Source organism: Antechinus flavipes, chromosome 4 (assembly GCF_016432865.1).
Source record: "Antechinus flavipes isolate AdamAnt ecotype Samford, QLD, Australia chromosome 4, AdamAnt_v2, whole genome shotgun sequence".
NCBI classification, from domain to species: domain Eukaryota; kingdom Metazoa; phylum Chordata; class Mammalia; order Dasyuromorphia; family Dasyuridae; genus Antechinus; species Antechinus flavipes.
In genome coordinates this window covers 85,054,362-85,080,147 of record NC_067401.1, presented here as the reverse complement: position 1 = coordinate 85,080,147, position 25,786 = coordinate 85,054,362, and the positions used below count along the sequence as shown (strand labels likewise).

Here is a 25,786-nt window from a genome sequence, read left to right as displayed (position 1 = left end):
AGTTACTTGCCCAAATTTACACAGGTAATAAAATCAGAGGCAAGATTTTGAGATCTTTGAAGAATGTAGCACAGAATACTTTGAAATATAAGGTGGAAGGAAAAAAATAAAAATTTTCCATTCAAGCCTTTGCCACAGAACAGTAATACATGCTGTATAAAATTATATCTCTTAATTTGGTGCTATTGTTTGAAATAAAGGATGCTCTAACATTTGTAAATGTAATCCTAACTTCAATAGATATATAAATAAATACTGTTGCTTTTTTAATTACAAGTTTTCATATGTAAGATATAACTTTCAAATCAGATTTTAGTCAAATCCATACAACAAAACAATTCTGAGACAGTTTCAAATGCTTTAAATGGCATGTGACCTATCTGTATCCTGTCCTATACCATAATGATATGGTTCAGTGGAATGATTAAGATTGATCTCTGAATAATTTACTAACAATTGTTTTATATTATATATATTTGTTTCAATAATTCAGAGTTACACAATTTTATTAGTGTGAGTGATCAAGATTGCAACCCCTCTAAGAGTTCAGAAGGTAACATTCAGAAGACCTCCTGGACTAAAAATCCTCATGTTACATGTTAGACTTAGGTCTAAAAATTATCATTTTTCCCCCCAACTAATTTCTGATGCTTCTCTGCTGTTGCCAATGAAACAAAGATATCTAAGGCTTTGCCATGATATTTCCCTCTCTGCCCACTTTTATTCAGTTAGCAAGTTGTCAGCTGTCAGTGGTTATCAAAATCTAAATTCTTGATGGTGAGCCTGCCTACACTTAGCTTGTCAGGTAATTTTGTCCACTGCCAAGCCATACTTGAAGTTTTCCCAGAATTGTAGAACTTGTCAGGGATTCTTCTTTTTTTGACAGTCTTCAGGAACAAAGGGTAATCTCTTTATTACTATAAAACAACAGAATAGGATTATAGTCAAGGGTGGGATGGAGCCATATTGAACCAGCTTGTAAAAGCCTATTGGTTAATTGACAGTGTAAGCATTTACACCTTTAAAATTAACAAATTCCAATGAAAAATGTGTCCAAAAATAAATAAATACAATGACAAATAAGGACCAGATTTCTTCTTTTATTGATTTCTAGACTTAATAAAGTGATGAAAAAAATATTTTAAATGTCAATCAATAAAATTATACTTTATATATTAGTATGTTATGTATCATCTATGTTTTTTTCTCCTCCAGAGATACAGTTGTTAAGCATTTACCAGAACACATCTCAGAATGTAGGGAAAGATTGTTTACTAAAATCAACCAATGATCTTAATATTTCTATTTTTTAAATCTATTTAGAATTACAGACATTGCTTTTCATTTTCCTATGGAAAACCTGGAGACCTATCACAACCATATGAGATTATCAACTCTTCCAATAAAAATGAAATAATTTGGAAGACTCATCATATTGGCTTTTATGTGTTCCGGGTTAAGATCATTGATCCAAACTACAGGTATATGAAAATGTTTGTGTTGCAATAATTTGGTAGTTTAAATTCTTGTAGCAATAATAATAGCATTGGTTTTAAAAGGCCAATGAAAAAAGAGCAATTATTTTTCCTTAGTGACAGTCATTTGTCCAAAATGAGAGACAAGTAGGGTCCAAGTAGGATCAATAAGGTCAAAAAATATTTTAAGGTGAGAAAAGCTGTGAATATTTGAACCCACAAAAGGAAACTTTGAAAAAAAAAGAAACTGAGGATAGCTGGGGGGACCTGGGGAGAAAGCAGGGGAAAAAATGGGATCCAGAGGTGGAATTCAGAGTGAAGAAGAAATACTTCTTTCTTTTAATTTTAAAAATAAGTATGAAAAGAAAACTGGGAGTCAGGATGAACACAAGAAATCAACAATAAAAAGTTCAAGTTTTCCACTTAATCTCTCTACTTTCTTCTACTCTTGTATTCTATATCTTTTTAAAAAAATTATTGCTACTCATACCTTACCAAGGTCAGGTATTTTTTACCTGTAAATTCTCAGGAATTCAGTATATGTTAGGAGCCAGAGTAACACTTGTTGGATTGAATTGAAGGTGAGGATAAAAATATATGAGAGAAAATCTACTACTTCCCAGAATGGCTTCAAATCTTCCCTGTGAAGCAGGAAACAAAAAGATTTTTTAAAATACATAATGTCCAAATGACTATTCCAGATGAGTATGGAATATAGGTAATTAAGTCATTTAGTCAATCCAATTCAGTGATGTACAATCCTTATTTGTTTACTTACTAATTTTTTGCAAGACAAATATTTGTTAAGTGTCTGAGGATTTGAACTCAGGTTCTCCTGAGTCTAAGACTGATGCTCTCTATCCAGTGCGCCATCTAGCTGTCCTCCTTATATACAATCCCAAAATGTGATTATACAAAATGCAGCAGTACCACTTCCCCTCCCCCAAAGCAAAATTCTTTGCCTTATTTTCCTTAAAATGTTTTCTTTCTGCAACAGAAAGATCAAGCATATTGTGGCACACAGCATTCTTTAGGTAAGCCTAACCAGACTGAAATATAATTGGCAACAAATTAACAAAATAAAAATACAATAGAAAATAGATGTTAATGTGTGGTTTTCTAAGTCAATATGCAGCCCACAAAGATTCTAATGATCCTCATTTCTATTCGCATTTGATACACTGTTCTACAGCATTAGAAAATTAATCCCCAAAAGGAATGCCACAATAAGCTCTGAGATATCTATTTTTTTTAAAAAGATGAACCCCTTGAAAGTTAAAAAGATGCTCATTTTTTTAAATTGTCATACATTTTTCTTCTTTAAATTCCAAATAACAATAACAATGTTCAGTTATTTGGTTGTGCTACATAACTACTGATTGCTAACTATGACTGAGATAATTCAATTCAACAAGTGAATCTATTAGTATGTGCTGAATGTTGTAAGATGTCCTTCCTACTCTCAAGAGGCTTATATTCTTGTTGGAGAAATACGACATACAGACCCAAAAGAGTTCAATTACTATAAAGATGACATCCATGTAAGCTCCAAAGTAATAAATGATAGCCTCTGTTAATGCATTAGGAATTCAGGGAAAGAAGAAATCAGTATAACCTCCCACAACTCTTCAACCAACTCTGATCTCTTTTCTGACCTTTACTTCCTTCCACCCATCTCTAATGACCTGGACTACAGTTATCCCTTCCACATTACAAGGGTTAGGGAAAAGGTAACCCCACAATCTGAAAAACCCACATCAAATTTTTGACCCTACCTTCCTACTAAAAAAGTATGAATTATTATGTTATTGAAAGATAAAATATGTTGATATAATATTAGATTTTTTTTTGTATTTCTGGGTTTCTAAACTTTTTCTGTGTTTCTCTGCTGGTCTTCACATGTTGTCTGTAGCTTCCACAACCCACCCACCCCCAAATTCCCATTTAATTTCTTATGTCAACCCTCAATAAATCTAAAACTTGATGGAAAGTTTCTATGTGGAAGGGATAAATATTCTCTCTGTCTCTTGAACACATTCAATGCTTTTCTGCTCTACCTCTTTGCTCATTTTTTTTGTTATGCTTATCATATCCTTCTACACTTTCTTCTCCTGTTGAATTTTTACTGCTCCTTTAAAGCCCAATTCAAATGCCTCTTTCTTTTTGAAACCTCCTCTGATCTCCACAAAAAGTAATGACCTTCCCCTCCCAATCAAGAGCTGAAACTTAGATACATAAACTGGAGTTACTTGCTAAATCATTCCAATATTTGCCTTCCATAAATTATTTCTCAGGCATCTTTAATCTCCTACCAACTCATACTCAGGAATTCTCAATCCTAGAAATAGACAAACAAAAAATCCTAACCCTTCCTTTGGGCATCGCTTCTCCCTTGAACTGTCATCTTAATTCTCCTCTCCCTTTTATTGTCAAAGTTCCAGACAGAGAAGTAGACCCTGAGAACTCCACTGCCTCATCATCTAATAATTCCCTAAATTCTTGTAATATGGCTTCCCTTCTCCACCACTTTACTGAAATATCTTTCTCCAAGGTCATTAGTGACTTTCTTACCAATAAATACAATGGTTTTATTTCTATCTTTATCTTCTTTGATATTTCTGCAGCATTTGACAATGTGGACTGAAACCTCTACTCACTATATGCATGATAGTATATTCTCATAATTTCCTAACCATTCCTTCTCTACTTCTTTTAATACATTATCTATCCTCAGCCTTTCTACAGGGAGGCCTCCCAAGGTTTTATCTTTAGCTCTCTTGTCTTTTTATGTACATTCCCTTGGTGATCTCAGTAGCTCTCATGGCTTAATTATCACTTATGCAGAAAACATATAAATTTCTTAATCCTTAATCTCTGCCCAAAATTCCAGTCCTCCATTTCTGATTAATTACATGTAGGACTGCACCTATGCTATTGGTACTTTAAAATCATTGTGTCCAAAATTAAATTCATCATCTTAGAAGAAATACTGTTTCTCCTTCGATCCCCATTTGCCAGTCATCCAAATCCAGCACCTCATAATCATCTATAACCCTTGCTTCAACCCTATATATACCATTAACTACCAAATCCTATATCTCTTGTATCTATCCCTTTCCCTTCATTCTCACTGCAACCACCCTTGTCAAGTCCTAATATCTCCTAACCTTTTAAACCAAAAAGTTTAATTTCTAACTATGACAATAATTCTACTATTAATAGTTTCTCTGGGTAGCTACCATAACCAACTCTTAACAAGTGGTTTAGATATAATAAAGGCAAATTAGAACATTCTTTTAGAACAGGACTTATTAAAAGCTTTGGTTGAATTCACATGGATTGTATGAAAATTGAATGTTTCAGTATGTTTTTCTTGTTTAATTTAAATTTTTTTTTAATTTGTAGTTTCTGTGAGCTAACAACCACCTTTGCAATTGAGACATTTGGCATACTCCCAAGGTAAGAAATTAATAGGGATTAATTGGGGAAATTATTAAAGCATATTAGATATTTTAGATATATATTAATGAGTACAAAAAAGTGAGGGGAAGGTAAAGAAACCAAATCTATTTTTTTAAAATTCTGCCTTCTCTAATTCCTGTTACCAAGAATACAATTTACAATATTGCACAATGTAAAGTGAATAAGAAAAAAATTTCCTTCAGAAAAAATAAACATTTGTGATTGTTAAGTATCAGTAAATACATTCTTTTTTCTGAATCAAAAATGGCTGATTTGGAGGACTAGATTGGGCTAGAAAATGAACCTTATTTTTCTTCCCACTGCCAAGCATTAAAACAAACTGTGCTTCTCCTCTCACTATCTTGGATTCTTCATATTCCATATGCAGCAATGTTCCCCTAACACCAGATTGCTATTGCCTGCTGGTAAAACCAAGGAAACACATAGTTTAGGACCTTTCACTGATGCTTCAGTCCAAACTCAGGCTCACAGGGTCAGAAGAGTCTTAATAGGTATAGTCCCTAAATGCGATAACTTCCTTTTTCCTCCCCAGGGCAAGTATTCCTTTGTTTGTTTTTTTTTTCTTTTTAATTTTAAACTAGTATATCCAGAGCTATGAATTTCAATAGTTAAATCTTTTTATCCATACTAATGTACCAGCCTTTGTACATTCAGAAAGTTCAGGAATGTGGAAATAATACATTTCCATAGTTCCATGAAGGTGCTGGGGATTCATGAGTCATTAATCCATTTAAAGTCTTCTCTATTAAGGAAGAGTCAATGACTTATGTTACTGACCAGTAGAAGAGAATATTGGGAACTTGATTATTAGACCCACAAAATATATTGGGGTTGCAGGCCTTCATTGCAAATTGCCTCAAAATAAGTTTTATGCTTAGACCATCTCCAAATTAGGTATCAAAGATTTTATTACACTGCTAACAGAGAGCTAATTTCTAACAGGAATTTTTAGGATTAACAAGGGGAAAGACATATCTAAATTCCTCCATTAATAAATCAGATAAGTTCCTAATAAATTAGTTAAGAGAAAGATGCCATAGGGCAGGTAAAGTTCCTACAGAACTTCTTGCCATAAGGTGAGCCATTCTAATGAATTTGCAAAGAACAGGTGAAAAGGGTGATTAGCCCAACTCAGATAGACTCTGAGAAAGCTGGTGAAAGGGGTCTTAATCACAGCAAATCAGCAACTAAGACCCTCAATCCTAGTTCAGTAAAAGAACAAATCACCAGGACAGCTTCTAGTCCCAGCTCAGAAGGCAAACTCTGGGAAACCAGGCTATTTCCTGAAAAAAGCAGGCAAAGCTACCCCTGCAAGGAGTCCCTGTGCTCAAAGCCAGGGCTCAGACTGCATTGGAAGTTTGAGACAATGTCCCCTTTACACCAGGAACAGAGCTCAACAAAGTAAGTTTAAAAAAAAAAAAGAGGAACTATCAAAAGAAAAAGAACAAGAACAAGAAAAAGAAAAGAACCTTGACCCTAGACGGTTACTATGGTAACAGGACAGGTCAAAACACCAACTCAGAGGAGGACATAATGTCTACAGAAGAAATCTCAGCCTGATTATAATTGGTCTTAAGCCCAAAGAGCCTTCTTGGAAGTGTTCATAAGACTTTAAAAGGCAAATAAGAGAGATAGATGAAAAAATGAGAAAGGAAATGAGAGATGTGCATGAGAGAATCAAGGCTTGGCTGGGGTTAGATATTTGCTTGGAAAAGAAAGGAAAAAAAATTGTCTGAAGAAAACAACTCCTTAAAAAGTAGAATTAACCAAATGAAAAAAGATACAAAAACTAACTGAAGAAAATCACACATTAAAAACAGATTGGGTCAAACAAAAGCTAATGATTCTGTGAGACACCAAGAATCAGTCAAACTAAAAAGAATGGGAAAAAATGGAAGAAAATGTGAAATATCTCATTGGAAAAACAGTTGACATAAAAAATAGATCCAGAAGAGACAATTTGAAAATTATTGGACTACCGGAAGGCCATGATCAAAAAAAAAAAAAAAAAAAAAAGAGCCTGGATAGCATTCTCCAAGAGATTAAGGAAAACTGCCTCAATATTCTAGAAACAGAGAGGGAAATACTAATTGAAAGAATGTATTGTTCACCTTTAGAAAGAGATCCCACAAGAAAAACCCCAAGGAACATTGTTGAGAAACTCTAGAACTATAGTGTAAAGGAAAAAAATAGTGAAATCTGCCTAATAAAAACAATTCAAATATCAAGGAGTAACAGTCATGATTACCAGGATCTGACAGCTTCTACAATAAAGGAACAGAGGACCTGGAATAAGACATTAAGGGGTAGGAAAGGGGGAAAAGAGGAAAGGAAAGAAAAAATGGGACAGTTCACATTTCATAGGAACAAACAACCTATTATAATTGAGGGGGGAAAAGAAGGGGAATGAGCATTATCTGATGCTTGATCTCACCAGTTTGGGCTCTTACAGGAAATAACTTAATCATTCAGTTGGGTATAAAAATTTATCTAACATTATGAAGAAGTAGCAAGGAGAAAGAGGAAAGCAAAGGGTGGCTAGGAAGAAGGGAGGGCAGAAACATTAGGGGAAAAGATAGCAGGAGCAGGAGAAGGAGTGATAGGAGATAAAGTAGTGGATGGAATGGATTAAAAAAAACTAAGATTGGGGTGGAAAGGGAAAGCAAAAGTAAAATATTCAGGGGAAAAAACAGGAGGAGGGAAAAACAGAGTTGGTAATTGTGAATGTGAATGGGATGGATTTTCCCATTAAATGGCAGCTAATAGCACAGTAGATTAAAAAACAGAACCATACAATATGTTGTTTACAAGAAACACATTTGACACAGACAAACACATTTGACCTTTACAGAGTAAAAGTAAAAAGGCTTCAGCTGAAGTAAATAGAAAGAAGCAGGCATAGCAATACTGATCTCAAATAAAGCTAAAGTAAAAATAGATCTTATTAAAGATAAGGAAAGTACAGCTTGATAAAATGTACCATAAACAATGAAGTAGTAACTATCCTAAATTGTACACACCAAGTGGCAGAGCAGCCAAATTTCTAGAGAAGATTTTAAGCCAGTTACGGGAAGAAATAGACAGCAAAACTATGTACTAGTGGTGGGGGAAACATCTATCTTCCCCTCTCATAATCAGAAAAATCTAACCACAAAATAAACAAGAAAGAAACTAAGAAGGTTAAAACCTAGATATGATAGACTTCTGGAGAAAAATTGAATAGGGATATAAAAGAATACATCTTTTTCTCAACAGTACATGGCACCTACACAAAAAAATTAACCATTAGAGCATTAAAAACCTCACAGTCAAATGCAGAAAGGCAGAAATAATAAATGCTTCCTTTTCACACCACAATGCAATAAAAATTATGTTCAATAAAGGGCCAGGGAAAGATAGACTAAAAACAAATTGGAAATTAAATCTAATTCTAAAAAAATGAATGAGTCAAATAACAAATCACAGAAACAATCCATAATTTCATCCAAGAAAATGACAATAATGAGACAACATACCAAAACTTAAGATGCAGCCAAAGCAATTGTTAGGGGAAATTTTATATCCCTAAATAGTTACATGAATAAAATAAAGAAATCAATGAATTGGGCATGCAACTAAAACAGCTATAAAAAGAACAAATTAAAAACCCCAATCAAGTACCAAATTAGAAAGTCTGAAACTCAAAGGAGAGATTAATAAAATAGAAACTAAGAAAACTACTAAACTAATCAATAAAACTGAATTGGTTTTATTTAAAAACCAATAAAATAAAACTTTGATTAATTTGATTAGAAAAAGGAAAGAAAAAAATCACCAGCATCAAAAATGAAAAGTATGAATACACCAATCAAAGAAATTAAAGCAATAATTAGGAGCTATTTTGCCCAACTGTATGGCAGCAAGTCTGACAATCTAAACAAAATGGATTAATATTTACAAAAATATAAATTTCCCAGATTAACAGAAGAGGAAATAAATTATTTAAATAGTCTCATTTTAGAAGAAATTTTAAAAGCCATTAATGAACTCCCAAAGATAAAAATCATCAAGGCCAGATGCATCACAAGTGAATTCTACCAAATCTTTAAAAAACAATTAATTCCAAGTACTATGTAAACTATGTGGGAAAATAGATAAAGAAGGAGTCCTGTCAAATTCCTTCTATGACACATATAGGGTACTAATACCTAAACCAGGAAGAGCCAAAACAGAGAAATAAAATTACAAATTTCCCTAATGAATATTGATGTAAAATTTTAAATAAAATATTAGCAAAGAGGTTACAACAATTTATCAGCAGGATAATATACTATGACCAAGTGGAATTTGTGTCAGCAATGCAAAGTTAGTTCAATATCAGGAAAATTCTTACCATAATTGACCATATCAATAACAAAAGCAACAGAAATCATGAAAATCTCAATAGACGCACAAAAACTTTTGACAAAATATAGCAGCCATTCCTATTAAAAACATAGAGCATAGGGATAAAGGGAGCTTTCCTTAAAATAATTAATATCTATCTAAAATGGCAAACATTATTTGTAATAGAGAGAAATTGAAAGCATTTTCAATAAGATCAGAGTGAAATATGGGTGCCCATTATCATCACTATTATTCAGCATTGCACTAGAAATGTTGACTTTAACTATAAGAAAAGAAGAAAAATTAAAGGAATTAGAATAGGCAATAAGGAAATAAAACTGTCATTCTTAGCAGATGATATGATGATATGCTTAGAGAATCCAAGAAAATCATTGAAAAACCTACCAGAAACAATGAACAGATTTAGCAAAGTTTCAGGATATAAAATAAACCCACACATATCATCAGAATATCTATATATTACTAAAAAAGACTATCAGCAAGAGATAGAAAGAGAAATTCCAATTAAAATTATTGTAGAAAAATAAAATACTTGGGGATCTACCTGCCAAAAAAGACCCAAGAACTATATGAACCCATATAAAAATAAAATACTTGTCACACAAAAGTCAGATCTAAATAATTGGAAAAATATCAATTTCTCATGAATAGGCCGAGGTAACATAATAAAAATAATAATTCTGCCTAATTTGCTCTACTTGTTCAATGCCATACCAATCAAACTGCCAAAAAATTATTTTATGGAACTAGAAAAAATCATAACAAAATTCATCTGGAAGGAAAAAGGTCAAGAATATCAAGAGAATGAAAAAAAAATGCAAATGATGGTGGTTTAGCAGTAACAAACCTAAAACTATATCATAGAGTGGCAATCATCAAAACCATTTGGTATTGGGTAAGAAATAGAGTGGTGGATAAGTGGAATAAAAATCAAGTCCTATAGTAATCTAATTTATCAAATAATAGATTACCCCAAACTCCAGCTTCTGGAATAAGAATTATGAGCAAAAGTGTTTGTAGCAGCTCTTTTTGTGGTAGCAAAGAATTGGAAAATGAATATGCCCATCATTTGGAGAATAGCTGAACAAGTTGTGGTATATGAAAATAATGGAATATTATTGGTCTATAATAAATGATGAACAAGCTGGTTTTAAAAAGACTTGGAAAGATTCACATATACTGATGCTGAGAGAAAACAAGCAGAACTAGAAATACATTGTATATAATAAATAATAGCGAGAATGTGCAATGATCAACTATGAAATACTTGGTTTGTCTCAGTGGTCCAGTGATCCAAAGTAATCCTAATAAACTTTAGGAATCAGCAGCAAAAGGAATGGTAAGATCCCCTCTTTAATATGGCTTCTAATTACAAAATCTTTTTTTTCTGATTTTTTTAATAATCTGACACTACCAAGGACAGTCATATTGAGAACTGTTATTTCCCCAGCCTCACAGGGGTCCTCAAACTTTTTAAATAGGGAGCCAGTTCACTGTCTCTCAGACTGTTGGAGGACAGGACTATAGTAAAAACAAAAACTTTGTTTTGTGGGCCTTTAAATAAAGAAACTTCATAGCCCTGGGTGCGGGGGATAATCATCCTCAGCTGCCACTTCTGGCCCAAGGGCCTTAGTTTGAGGACCCCTGCTAGGAGGCTAAGTTTGGCTGCATCTCCACATAGATTGTTGTTGTTCCTTCCTCCATGACGACTGTGAAGACCAAAATGGTGCTGGGGGTTGGAGGAGGAGAAAAGGCGGAAAGAGATCAGACTGGAAGGAGTGCTATCCCAAGATTCTCAGGTACAGAGTCCTGTTTTCCTTCCCCTAAATTATGAAAGGAAATAATAATCAAGGTCTTAACAGCCATCTGACTTCGGTAGCATAATCCTTGTTGCTTCAGGCAGCTTAATAAAATGTTCTTTAAATCACCTAAACTGAATTTCATGAATAAAAATACTAAATAGTTTGACAGATCTTTAGAAATCATTAAATTCAACTGCCACACCCGAAGTCCTAGAAAAGCTCAATTCATTAACTCATTTTAAATTTATCATTTATTTTCAACATTCATTTTTTGAATTCTATCTCCTCCTAACGTCCCCTCAACCCACCCATCATGAAGGCAAGAAATGTGATAATTACACATGTATATTATTCAATTAAACATATATTGTTTATTTATAACATATAAACATAATATATCCATAATAGCTATATTTCAACAAAAATAAAATAAGAATTTAAAAGTTTGAATCTGAATGCAGCTTGAAGCATCATTTAACATTGTCCATAACTTTCTGGAGGTAGATATAATTTTTCATCATGAATCTTATGGGATTGTTTTGCACCATCATATTGCTGAGAATAATTCAAAATTGTTCATCATACAATATTATTACTTTGCACAGTGTTCTTGTGGTTCTACTCAATATCAGGTCATTAAGGTCTTCCAAGTTTTTCCCAAACTACCCTGTTTATTCCTGAAAGCACAATTCCTCCTAATCATATATAACAACTTGTTCAACAAAGCAATTGTTGGTCATCTCCTCAGTTTCCAATTCTTTGCCATCACACACACACAAAAATCCTATAAATATGTTTGTACATATAAGGGCTTTTCCTTTTTGATTGTTTTGGGATACAGATCTGGTTATTTTGTCCATACTACATTTAGGGAGCAAATTTAGCATGTGAAAGATGTTCTCTGAGTTGCCTGTAGTCAAACAATGCACACAATTTTATAACCATTTGGACATAGTTACAAATTATTCTCCAGAATTAGTTCCCAACTTTCACAGTGCACTAGTGTCCCAATTTTCTCACATTGCCTCTAATATCATTTTCCTTTTCTATAACATTAGCTTTGTTAGTATTTTATTTAGAAATTTTGTATTCGTGTTTTGAAAATAAAAAACTAGGGTGGAACCAAGATGGCAGGAGAGGACACACATTTCTTAGCTCTCCTACCAGCCTCACACTAAATAAAAAATTCAGTCTCTGAAATAGTGCAAAACTGACAGAATTCACAAATATTGGGAGTGCAGCAAATTACCAGCAAAAGATAATTTCAAAGATCGCCAGAAAAGGTCTGTTTTGATCAGGCGCAGCACAGGAGAAGGTCAGGCACAGACATGGAGGCCAGCACACAGAGCAGACAGGGGTGGAGTGTAGTCTGCACAGAGCAGAGAATCTATGGGGAGGACTCTACCACAGTGTTTGCTACTCTGCCCTGGCTGCACGTTATTAGATCAGCAGAGAAGTTATAAAACATCTAACACAAATGCAGAGGGTAAAGAGTGTATCCCAAAGTGCTGGAGTCTCACACCTCCTGGCCATGCCCACTCACACCAGGAATGACTCACCACAATCCTAGCACAGCCATTGTTGTTTCCAGGTCCGTAGAGAAAGCTTAGAATCTCCATGCCCTAAAAGCAGTTCCCAATTTTTTTTTTTTTTAATGAGTAAAAAGGCAAAGCGAGCCCTAACTATAGATAGCTTCTATAGTGAAAGAGAACAGATTTCAAATCCTGAGGAACCTAAGGCAGATTATGTCTAGATGAAGCCCCAAAGGGTCCCCACAATACAAGGCTCTCCTAGAAGAAATTAAAAAGGATCTTAAAAGAGAGCTAGAAGAAGAATGGAGAAAGGAAAAGAAGACTCTGCAAGAGTTTAGAAAAGGCATATAATTCATTAAAAGAAAGATTTGATAAAGTGGAAAAAAAAAAAAAAACTCCCTGAAACGTGAAATGGAAAAGATAAAGAACTCCCAGGAAAACAGAATTTTTGAACTGGAAAAAAGAAAAGAAATCCTAAAAAAAAATTTTGTGAAAAGGAAAAAAATTCCATAGAACAAAACGGAACTCATTTAAAAACTCAATTGGACAATTACAAAAACAAGTTAAAAAAAGAAGAAGAAAATTCATTAAAAATCAGAACTGAATAAATGGAAATGAATGTCTCAATGAGGCATCAAAAATCAGTCAAGCAAAACCAAAAAGGAAAAAATAAAAAATAAAAAACAATGTTAAATACCTGCTAGGGAAAATAAAAGATCTGGAAAATAGATCTAATAGAGAAAATCTAAGCATTATTGGACTCTCTGAAAACCATGATGAAAAAAAGGGGCTGTGTGATGACCACATTTAGCACCCAGAGTATATGAAAATCAGCCGGAGTGAGAATAAGGAAAAGTCCTTGATCTTTATTCTTTATGGAAGTGAAGGGGGAATGGCTATACGAAGTGAGAGCAATCACAACACAAACCCTGCCAGTAGTGCTCTGTCCCTCTCACTCCATGCACCAAATCCTCTCTATTTCATTTCCTATACAACACATTAAAACTTGCACAGAGAGTGGGTGGGGCCAATCTTTCTCCAAGCATATATTAATAGAGTATTGTCCAATTGCTAATTAGCCTCAGTGCTAAGAGTGACCTCAGTGCAATGAGAGCTTCAAGAGCTTCAGCCCATTACATCTCCCATTTTCTTTTGTTTTAAAACACAGGTGGTCATGCCATCCCTGATCTCTCAGGGAGGTGAGAGCCCCCAAAGGGAGGTGATTACACTCTCCCTGACTTTTCAGGAGAGGAGGTGAAAACACCTGAAAGAAGGTGATCATGTCCCCCCTGACTTCTCAGGAAGGGAGGTGAAAGCACTAAAAAGGAGATGATCACACCTTCCCTGATATCTCAGGAAGAGAGATGAAAAGCACCAAAGTGAAGTGGGGATTGCTAGCAGGTTTCTGTGCTGAAGGGTCTTATTAGAAACAGGTATGCACAAACCCATCAGCATGGGACGTATTACACAAGCACATAGCAATAATTCAGAGGCTATTAGTGATGACTCTCCCCACAGTCAGTGAGGCTCGATGTGGTGTAACAAACATGAATTGTACACACAAGTAGCGGTATAACAAGATAAATCAACATAGTGTTGTAAAAGATTTCCAGAACTCCTAGAAGGAGGGTATGTAAACAACAGTCACACATACGCCTTCTTCAGCAGCCAAGAGATAGTCCAAAACCAATCTATTGTCCATTGCTTCACATGTCAGGGAATCCAATGATCCCCCCAAGTTTTTGAAGTCCTGCTACAGTCCTTTTATGTGTTAGGGAATCCAATGATTCCAGCAGATTTTGAAGTCCTGCATCAGTCTTATCATTTCTCAGAAAATCCAATGATTCACAAGGGCTTTCAAGTCCTATAACAGTCTTATGTCTCAGAGAATCCAATGATTACTAAGGGCTTTTAAGTCCTACAATAATCTTATCATGTCTCAGAGAATCCTAAGGGTTTCTAAGGGTTTTGAAGTCCAACAATTTTCGATGTCCATGAGTCAAATGCCATAACTGCCATGCTCTTTCAGTGGTAGGCACAATCAGCAATGGAACCACTGGATGTTTCTTGGTTCTTCTCCTTCATTTCAAGGGTCTGCTCTGTCTCTCTGAGATGGACAAGGCAAATACAACTCATTGGCATCCATCTGATTCCTTCTCCACCTGTAGAGATACAAGCAAACCCTGTCCCCCAAGCAATTAACCTATCTGGTCCCTTCCATTCACCACTCTCTGGATCTCTTCACATCACCTGGTGATTATCTAATGATAGTAAAGCTGCTCGCACTGGACACTGCCCTTACGGCGGGTTATAAAACTTGTCTGCCGGAGCCAGTGCGTCTTTGTCAAAAATCAAGAAGTTAATAGTATAAAGGGCTAGATTTAGAAGTTCTCTGGGGTTACCTGTGGCTCCCCCTTTCTTTTGTTTTTGGAAGAGCATCTTAATGTCTCTATTTCTCCTCTCTACTATTGCCTGTCCTTGAGGATTAAAGGGTATGCCAATAGTGTGTAAAATCTTATACTCTGCACAAAAGTGTGCAAAATGTTTAGAAGCATATGCAGGTCCATTATCTGTTTTTATTGCTTTTGGCACACCCATAATTGCAAATGGTTGAATAAGTCACTCAGTGACCACTTGGGCTGTCTCTTTTGCTGTTGGTATTACACCTGAAAAGGTGTCTACCACAACATGGATAAAAGACAGGTGACCAAAAGATTTATAATGGGTTACATGCATTTGCCAAATTTCATTGGATCTCAAATCACGAGGGTTCTTCCCTGGAGACAGTGTAGGAGTGTGGAAAGGAAGGCAAGCTGTATGGCTTTTACTATGCTCCTAGCTTCCTCTCTTGTTATTCCAAATTTTAAATGTAAAGCTCGAGCAACCTGATGATATTTAGAATGAGATTCCTGGGCTTCTTGAAATAAAGGAGTACTGACCAACATACTTAGAAGGCTATCTGCCTTTGAATTGCCATCAAAAATTGGACCTGGAAGTCCACTATGAGTGTGGACATGCAAAATATAAATCTTACTTGGATGCTTTCTCACTTGCTCTTGAAGTTTCTTAAAGAGCTGATATATTTTAGAAGCTACAAATTTTACTTGGGCTGTGGCAATTCTTTGTGCAACGTCTACTTAATAGGCCAAATCAGATATTATATTTATATCTCCTGGATAATAAGTAAGAGCTAGAATGATTGCATACAATTCATTCTGCTGAGTGGACTGAAAAGGACTGCTGACTACTCTCTTTATAGTTAAGTCATGAGAGTATACAGCACAAATATTATGTTTGGATGCATCTGTAAAGATAGTTTGTCCTTTAAGAGGAACTTTAGAAACCTTTTCTTCAAGAATCCATCGCCAATTATGTAATAGTCTGGTTATCTTTAATGGAGACCCGTGTGTAAAATTTGGAGCCATGGCTAATAAAATTTGCCACTCTGGGATGGTCTCACAGCACATATTAATTTGTGTATTAGTATAAAAGGTGTATATCTTTTCAGGTGTTGTCCCAGATAATTGTACTGCTCATTTAACGGCTTTTAATAAAATTCTAGCCAAAGCGCTGAGTAAGAAGTAAGACTTTGTTCTGGTTGTGCCAGGAGGTTCACACTCTATCACACTGCCTCCTTGATGAAGGACTGCTGTGGGTGCCTCTTGTGTAGCAAAAACTGATATTTCCAAAGGTTTTTGAGTGACTCTTTCAACCACATTGGATAAAACCAGTTCAACTTCTTTCAAAGCCTCTTGAGCTTCTTTTGTAAGCTGATGTGGTGAATTTAAAGCACTGTCCCCTCTTAAAATATCATATAATGGTTGTAATTGATAGGTAGTCAAGCCTAACACTAGTCACATCCATTGGATGTCTCCTATCAATTTCTGAAAATCATTTAAGGTGTTTAGCTTTTCTGTTCTTAAGGATAGTTTTTGTACTGTAAGCACCTTAGGGTATACTTCATATCTTAAATATTGAAAAGGAGAATGTCTTTGAATTTTTTCTGAAGCTATGTACAATTTGTAATTCCTTAGTGTTTCTATGGTCTTTTGTAGACATGCTTCTAACATTTGTTCCTCAGGTACACATTCCAATATATCATCCATATAATGTAATAATATAACTTTTGGAAATGCTTTTCTTACCGGAGTAAGAGCAGCAGCAGCATACATTTGACACATAGTGGGGCTGTTTTTCATTCTCTGTGGCAAAACTGTCCATTCATATCTTTTATAAGGCTCAACTAAGTTAACACTGGGTACTGAAAAGGCAAATCTTTTTGTATCCTCCTTATCCAGAGGGATAGAATAGAAAAAATCCTTAATGTCTACAATCCAAAGAGGCCATTCTCTAGGCAATTGAGTATGAGATGGAAGTTCAGGCTGAAGAGTTCCCATAGTTTCCATCTGTTCATTTATCTTTCTTAAATCAGTCGACATCCTCCATTTTCCAGATTTCTTTTTTACAATAAAGACTGGGGAATTCCAAGGACTTAGAGAAGGTTATAAGTGTCCTTGATCAAGTTGCTACTGTATTATATCTAATAAGGCCTGAATTTCATTGCTACCTAAGGGCCACTGTTCTATCTACACTGGTGTATCAGTTTTCCATTGGATAGGAACAGGTAAAAGTGTTGGCAGGGCTTCAACAGCAGCCCTGCCTAAAAAATTGAAGTACTCATTTTTAACCCTAATTGTTGTAAAACATCTCTTCCCCACAGATTGATGGGGATTTTTCCAACCATAAAAGGAGTAAAAACTCCTGTTTTGCCTTCAAAAATCCATCTCATAGCATCAGCTGCTATTGATCCTCCAATTCCAGACATGTAAGTGTCCGCTTTAATCTTTGGCCAGTGACTGGGCCAGTTGGCACCTCTAATGACTGTACGATCTGCACCTGTGTCTACCAATCCTTTCAATGGTAGGCCATTTATATAGGTCGTGAGCATAGGTCAGTCAACTGTTACCGCTGCTGTCTAATATATTCCTGGATTTTGTGTCTTGGAGTCAGAATCTGGGCGATTATCACCAGATTGCTTATTAGGAGTCTGTATCAGTAAACTGATGCTACTACTTCTCCTGGGGGATAAGTCACACATTGTCTACCTGTATTAGTGACTGGGATATTATTTACATATTCCCCAGTTTCCACATCAGTGTGTGTATGGACACTGTTTTGTATGTATTCTCAGGAGGTGAAATGGTCAAACCTACTGTGCCTGGAGGCAAGGGATCCATAGGCTAGAGAGGAACAGATTTCACTTCTCCAGGGGATATCTCAGTTGTCCCAGCTGCATACAACTCTATCCTCCCCAATTGTAATCCCTTTCTCCCATCAGATTGTTTCCTGGCTGATGGCCAGTATTGGTCACGTCTGGGTATTGGACTTCTAGGTACTCTCTGGATGCACCATCGGCTGCCATCATGCCCCAAGTATTTTTTGCCTTGGGCCCTAGGGCTGGTCCCCTCATCCCATTTCCCTGAATCAGTCTACATTCTGATGCCCAATAGAAGCCTCTGTTGCATTTTGGGAATGGGGTATTGGGTCTTGTTTTCTCACCCTGTTTTCTCATTCTGTCTCTATACCAACATTGAGCTTTCAGATGCCCTACTTTTCCACACGGAAAGCATCTCCGAGTCTCTCTGGAAGTCCCTTGCCAGGAGGGACTCTCTCTTCCCATGTTTGGATTTTGGGAAGTCTACATCATAGCCTGGCTATAAAAGGCATTTATGCTCACTGTGGCACAGCATCTTATGAGCTCCTCTAAAGGAGCATCCTTGCACAGTCCTAGTATAATTCTTCCGCAAACCTCATTAGCATTTTCCTTAGCACGTTGCCTTATCAAAATGTCTGTTACTGCATTTTCACCATTAGTTCTTGTGATAGCTGTCTGCAGACATCCCACAAAGTCAGCAAAGGGTTCATTTGGCCCTTGTGTTATTTTTGTGAAGGCCTCACTCTTGTTGTCTATTGTGGAGAGAAGCCCACACTTTGATAGCATTAGCAGCAATTTGCTCATATGCTGCTATGGAGTAATTAATCTGTACTACAACGTCTGCATAAGAACCTACACTTATTAGTTGGTCATAAGTGATTGGAGTATGAACTCCACTTTGACTATTTTGTTGGGCTTGTATCCTACAGAGCTCACTATATTCAGAAAGTCACAAGAAGTTTTCTCCAGGTTCTAAGCATACCCTTGCTATAGATTTCCAGTCATTAGGGGTTAAGATTTCAAAAGTCAAATTCTGTAATAACATCTTAACATAAGCTGATGTAGCCCCATAAAGAGTGCAAGCTTTTTTCAGGTCTTTGAGGATTTCTATATCAAAAGGAGCGTATTTTCTGCTTTCTTTACCTGAAGAGCTAAACTGTTGAATCATAGGAAAAATATGTGGTCTTAACTCAGTTACATCTTTCCCATCTTCCGCAGTTTTGAGTATTGCCTTTTGCAATCTACTCATAGGAGCGGTTGAGTGCTGGAGGAGGGGGGGTGAAGGGGAGGAGGTGCTAATGATGTTACTGCCCCTCCCCCACTCCTCCTCCTCCCTCCATCCTGGAAGGTGGAATTCATGTGGTTGTGTCAATTATCTGCTCCATAGGCAGTGTTGAAGCTGCCTCATGGGATGGAAAGTCACCACACCTTTGAGCCTCACTTAAATCTCCATGCCCTGTGGGGATATGGTCATTAATCTGTTCATTGTCTTCCTCATTTTCCCTACACTTCGTCATCTGGCGGTTCCTAGAAGTTTTCTTTTTTCTATAATTTGCAGGATTTTTTAAGGCCAACTGTATTATACTGTATACATAGAATGCTTCAATGGAAATTAAATGAGGACCTCTCATTGTAATATTCAGAGAGCTGTTGTCGTATTAATCTCCAATTATCTGGAGAAATTTGCTCTTCCTCTAAGAACCAAGGGAGACGAGTTTTAATGTACTCAGAAGTCTAGCTATCTGTTCCCAAGTTATAATTAGTCCTTGTCCTTCTATCAGCTTAAGCATGCTTTCTATAGCACCACTCCTGGGTGGGGGTGAGGATGGGGATGGAGGAGAATCTTTTCCTAACATCTGTCCCATTTCAGCCAGAAAAGGTTACTAGTTTAGCCCTTAACAAAGTAAGTTCCCTGTTTGTCTATTAAAATACTCACCTAATTTCCTGGTCACTGGAGACTTCTTCAGTGAAAGTAGGGTCCTTGCTTCCACAATAGGCGCCAATTGTGATGATTGTGTTTAGCACCCAGAGTACATTAAATCAGCCGGAGTCAGAATAAGGGAAAATCCTTGATCTTTATTCTTTGCAGAGGTGAAGGGGGAATGGTGATACAAAGTGAGAGCAATCGAGACAGCCCAGCCAGCTGTGTTCTGCCTCTCTCACTTCACCCACTAAATCCTCTCTACATCATTTCCTATACAACACATCAAAACCTTCACAGAGAGTGGGCGAAGCCATTCTTTCTCCAAGCATATATTAATAGAGTATTGTCCAATTGCTAATTAGTCTCAAGTGCTAAGAGGGACCTCAGCGCAACGAGCTTCAAGAGCTTCAGCCCATTACAGGGCTATATACTGTTTTTCAGGAAATCACTAAAGAAAACTGCCCAGATGTCATAGAATCAGAAGGTAAAATAGCTATTGAAAGAATTCATCAAACACCCACTGAAAGAGACCCCAAAATTAAAATTCCAAGGAATATTGGGGCTAAATTTCAGAACTATCGGACCAAGAAAAAAATAATCCAAGCAACCAGGAAAAAACAATTCAAATACCGAGGAGCCCCAATAAGGAATACTCAGGATCTAGCAGCTTCCACCTTAAAGGATCAAAGGGCCTGGAATCTGATATTCTGAAAGTTAAAGGAACTTGGAATGCAGCCAAGAATAAACTACTCTGTTAAACTGAGCATTTTATTCCAGGGAAGAAGATGGGCATTCAATGAAACAGGTAAATTCCATTTATTTCTGATTTTAAAAAAACAGAGCTAAAAAAAATTTTGGCCTCCAAATATAGGACTCAAGAGAAGCACCAAAAAATAAAATAAAATAAAACAAAAAGAATTCTTGAGAACTGTATTTCTGTTATGGGCATACATCATGCATGTATAATTTGATTTTACTGTTGTAAAAAAAAAGGAACTGGAGGTGGAAAGGGGATTTTACCAGAAAAAGAGAAGTGGAGGTAAAAAGAGGAAAAGACACATGTTGAAGAGGCAAAGGATCCTATTATATGTGAGGGAAAGAAGGGAGGGGGATGAACATTGTGTGAATCTTACTTTCATCAGATTTGGCTCAAAGAGAAAATATTAGATATATTTGGTTTACAGAGAAACTTTTCTCACCTCACTGAAAAGTGGGAGAGAAAAAGCAAAAAAGGGAAGGGGTAGGCTAAATAGAAAGGAATACAGAAATAGTAGGGGAAAAGCTATAAGCTGGGGGAGTGTTGGAATCTTTACAAACTGCTAACTCATTAGAGTTGATCTAATCTTACAAGAAGATGTTTTGGGCAGAACCTGAAACAAGGTACTAAGTAGAACTAATTAATACAAGGCTTGTGTTCACACCTTTACTCATTGGAGTTCACAAGTATGGGATGAGTTCACACCTTCCTTGAAGCTCTTTGGGCCAGAGAGCACTATGGGAGAAAACCCACAATCCCTCTCTTGAAGGAGCATAAATAGAGCTTCAATGGGCCAGTCAAGGAAGTTTTTCAGAGTGAAGAAGCTACAAGTTGAGATTTCAGCGGAATTACGCCAGAAGCCCTCTCTCTGAGGCGAGGCAAGAGAGAATATTTTCCACTTGGCTGCTGGTGGCAGAAGAAAGAGTTTTCAGAGGAAGAAGCTACGATTGGAGAGTTCAGTGGACAACCAGATTCATCTTCATCTCACACCATTGTAGTTGGTGGCTGGGCTCCTGCACTTCTCCCACTGAGACCAAGCTGGTCTGAAAGACTCATCAGAAAGCTAGCCTAGCCCCAAGTGAAGGAGACAAGAGATTCATTCCATCTCTGTGCTGGTTGGAGGCTGAAGAAAGCAGAGGCAGAGGCTGAAGGACAGAACCCTTGGATTTGGCAACATTCGGAGGGAGCGCTTGGAACCAAGCAGAGAGATAGACCTCTAAGCTAACCCGGCCATATTGGCTGCATTTGGGAAGATCACCACAGGGGAGGGGTGGGGAGAGGACTCCAAATGCAGAGGCTGGCTGAGGCAAGTGGTGTCCATAAGTTTAATACTGAGGAGGAAGGAAGGGGGAAAGGAAAGAGAAAAGTATAATCTGGGGATAATAAGATGTCAGGAAATACAGAATTAGTAGTTTTAATCATAAATGTGAATGGGATGAACTCTCCCTCAAAGCAGAGGCAGATAGCAGACTGGATTAAAAGCCAGAATTCTACAATTTGTTGTGTACATGAAACACATTTAAAACAGGGTGCTATGCTTCAGGCAAGGTAAAAAAAAAAAAAAAAGGAGGGATAGCTATTCTTATCTCAAATCAAGCAAAAGCAAATTGATCTAATTAAAAGAGATAAGGAAGGAAACTATATCTTGCTAAAGGGTACCATAGATAATTAAGCAATATCAATACTAAACATATATGCACCAAATGATATAACATCTAAATTCCTAAAGGGGAAGTTGAGAGAACTACAAGAAGAAATAGACAGCAAAACTATTGAGTTTTACTCAACATAGCACTCTCAGAACTAAATCAATCAAACCAAAAAATAAATAAGAAAGAAGTTAAAGAGGTAAATAGAATATTGGAAAAGTTAGGTATGATAGATCGTTGGAGAAAACTGGAAACAGAAAGGAGTACACTTTCTTCTTGGCAGTTCATAAAACCTATACAAAAATTCACCAGATAGTAAAACAAAAGGACCTCAAAATCAAATGCAGAAAGGCAGAAATAATAAATGCATTCTTGTCAAATCACAATGCAATAAAAAATTAAATTTAATAAAAAGCCAGGGGAAAATAGACCAAAAAGTAATTGGAAACTAAATAATCTCATCCTAAAGAATGAATGGGTGAAACAGCTAATCAGAGACACAATAATTTCATTCAAGAGAATGACAATAATGAGACAACATACCAAAATTTGTGGGATATAAACAAAGCTGTAATAAGGGGAAATTTTATATCTCTAGAGGCTTACTTACATAAAATAGAGAAAGAGAAGATCAATGAATTGAGCTTGCAACTAAAAAAGCTAGAAAAAGAGCAAATTAAAACCCCCCAATCAAATACTAAACTTGAAATTCTAAAAATAAAAGGAGAGATTAATAAAATTGAAAGTAAAAAAAACTATTGAATTAATAAATAAAACTAAGAGTTCATTTTATGAAAAAACCAACAAAATAGATACACCTTTGGTAAATTTGATTTTTTTTTATTTTTTTATTTTTTATTTTTTATTTTATTTTTTTTTAATTTTTTTTTAATTTTTTTATTTAATAATTACATTATATTGACACTCGTTTCTGTTCCGATTTTTTCCCCCTCCCTCCCTCCACCCCCTCCCCTAGATGGCAAGCAGTCCTTTATATGTTGGATATGTTGCAGTATATCCTAGATACAATATATGTTTGCAGAACCGAACAGTTCTCTTGTTGCGTAGGGAGAATTGGATTCAGAAGGTATAAATAATCCGGGAAGAAAAACAAAAATGCAGATAGTTTACATTCGTTTCCCAGTGTTCTTTCTTTGGGTGTAGCTGCTTTTGTCCGTCATTTATCAATTGAAACTCAGGTCTCTTTGTCAAAGAAATCCACTTCCATCAAAATATGTCCTCATACAATATTGTTGTCGAAGTGTATAATGATCTCCTGGTTCTGCTCATTTCACTTAGCATCAGTTCATGTAAGTCTCGCCAGTCCTCTCTGTATTCATCCTGCTGGTCATTTCTTACAGAACAATAATATTCCATAACATTCATATACCACAATGGTAAATTTGATTTTTAAAAAAGGAAAGAGGAAAATCAAATTGTTAGTCTTAAAAATGAAAAGGGAGATTTCCACTAATGAAGAGGAAATTAAAGCAATAATTAGGAGGTACTTTGCCCAACTTTATGCCAATAAATTTAATAACCTAAGTGAAATTGAGGAATACTGACAAAAATATAGGTTGCCCACATTAATAGAGGAGGAAGAAAATTGCTTAACTAATCCCATCCTAGAAAAAGAAATAAAATAAGCTATTATTCAACTCCCTAAGAAAAAATCCCCAGGACCAGATGGAGTTATATGTGAATTCTACCAAACATTTAAAGAACAATTAACCCAATACTATATAAATTATTTGAAAAAATAGAGAATAAAAGAGTCCTACCAAATTCCTTTTATGGTACTGATACCTAAACCAGGTAGGATGAAAACAGAGAAGGAAAATTACAGACCAATCTCCCTAATGAATAATGAGGCAAAAGTCTTAAATAAAATATTACCAAAGAGATTACAGAAAATCATTTCCAGGATAATACACCAAGACCAAGTAGGATTTATAGCAGGAAGGCAGGGCTGGTTCAATATTAAGAAAACTATTAGCATAATTGACTATGTCAACAACCAAATTAATAAAAACCATATGATTATCTCAATAGATACAGAAAAAGCATTTGATAAAATCCAGCTTTCATTCCTAATAAAAAACAGTTGAGAGTATAGGAATAAATGGACTTTTCCTTAAAATAATCTATTCAAAACCATCAGTAAGCATCATATGTAATGGGGATAAACTAGAACCATTCCCAATACCAGGAGTGAAACAAGGTTGCCCACTATCACACGTTACTATTCAATATTGTATTAGAAATGCTAGCCTTGGCAATAAGAGAAGAAAAAGAGATTAAAGGAATTAGAGTAGATAATGAGAAAACCAAGTTATCACTCTTTGCAGATATATGATGGTATATTTAGAGAACCCCAGAGAATCTACTAAAAAGCTATTAGAACTAATCCACAACTTTAGCAAAATTGCAGGATACAATTCTCATAAATTATTAGCATTTTTATACATCACCAATAAAATCCAACAGCAAGAGATACAAAGAGAAATTCCATTTAAAATAACTGTTGATAGGATAAAATATTTGGGAATCTATCTGCCAAGGGGAAGTCAGGAACTATATGAGGAAAACTACCAAATATTTCCATACAAATAAAGTCAGATCTAACCAATAGGAAAAATATTGTGTTGCTGGATAGGTTGAGCAAATATAATAAAGATGACAATACTATCTACACTAATCTATTTATTTAGTGCTCTACCAATCAAACTCCCTAGAAACTATTTTACTGACCTAGAAAAAATAAAAAATTCATCTGGAAAAACAAAAGGTCAAGAATTTCAGGGGAAATAATGAAAAAAAAAAAATCAAATGAAGGTGGCCTAGCTGTACCAGATCTAAAACTATATTGTAAAGCAGCAGTGATCAAAACTATTTGGTACTGGCTAAGAAATGACTAGTTGATCAGTAGGATAGATTAGGTTCACAGGACAAAATAGTCAATGAACATAGCAATTTAGTGTTTGATAAACCCAAAGATCTCAGCTTTGGGGATAAGAATTCACTATTTGACAAAAAATGCTGGGAAAATTGGAAACTAGTATGGCAGAACCTAGGCATTGACACACACTTAACATCATATACCAAAATAAAGTCAAATTGGGTTCATAATCTAGGCATAAAGAATGAGATTATAAATAAATTAGAAGAATATAGGATAGTTTACCTCTCAGATCGGTGGAGGAGGAAGGAATTTGTGACCAAAGAAGAACTAGAGATCATTATTGATCACAAAATAGAAAATTTCAATTATATTAAGTTAAAAAGTTTTTGTACAAACAAAACTTATGCAGACAAGATTAGAATGGAAGCAATAAACTGGGGAAACATTTTTATAATCAAAGGTTCTGATAAAGGCTTCATTTCTAAAATATATAGAGAATTGACTCAAATTTATAAGAAATCAAGTCATTCTCCAATTGATAAATGGTCAAAGGATATGAACAGATGATTTTCAGATGAAGAAATTGAAACTATTTCTAGTCATATGAAAAAGTTATCCAAATCATTATTGATTAGAGAAGTGAAATTAAGACAGCTCTGAG

The 25,786-nt window shown here is 35.6% G+C and overlaps 1 protein-coding gene across 1 annotated transcript in view; it reads left to right on the top strand.

Annotated features, from left to right (window-relative positions):
* The window catches only part of CATSPERE (catsper channel auxiliary subunit epsilon), a 202,841-nt gene that overhangs the window by 173,721 nt on the left and 3,334 nt on the right, over positions 1-25,786 (top strand). Inside the window, 2 exon segments of the mRNA XM_051996564.1 lie at positions 1,324-1,481; positions 4,881-4,934. Coding sequence (XP_051852524.1) covers positions 1,324-1,481; positions 4,881-4,934 — 212 coding nt within the window.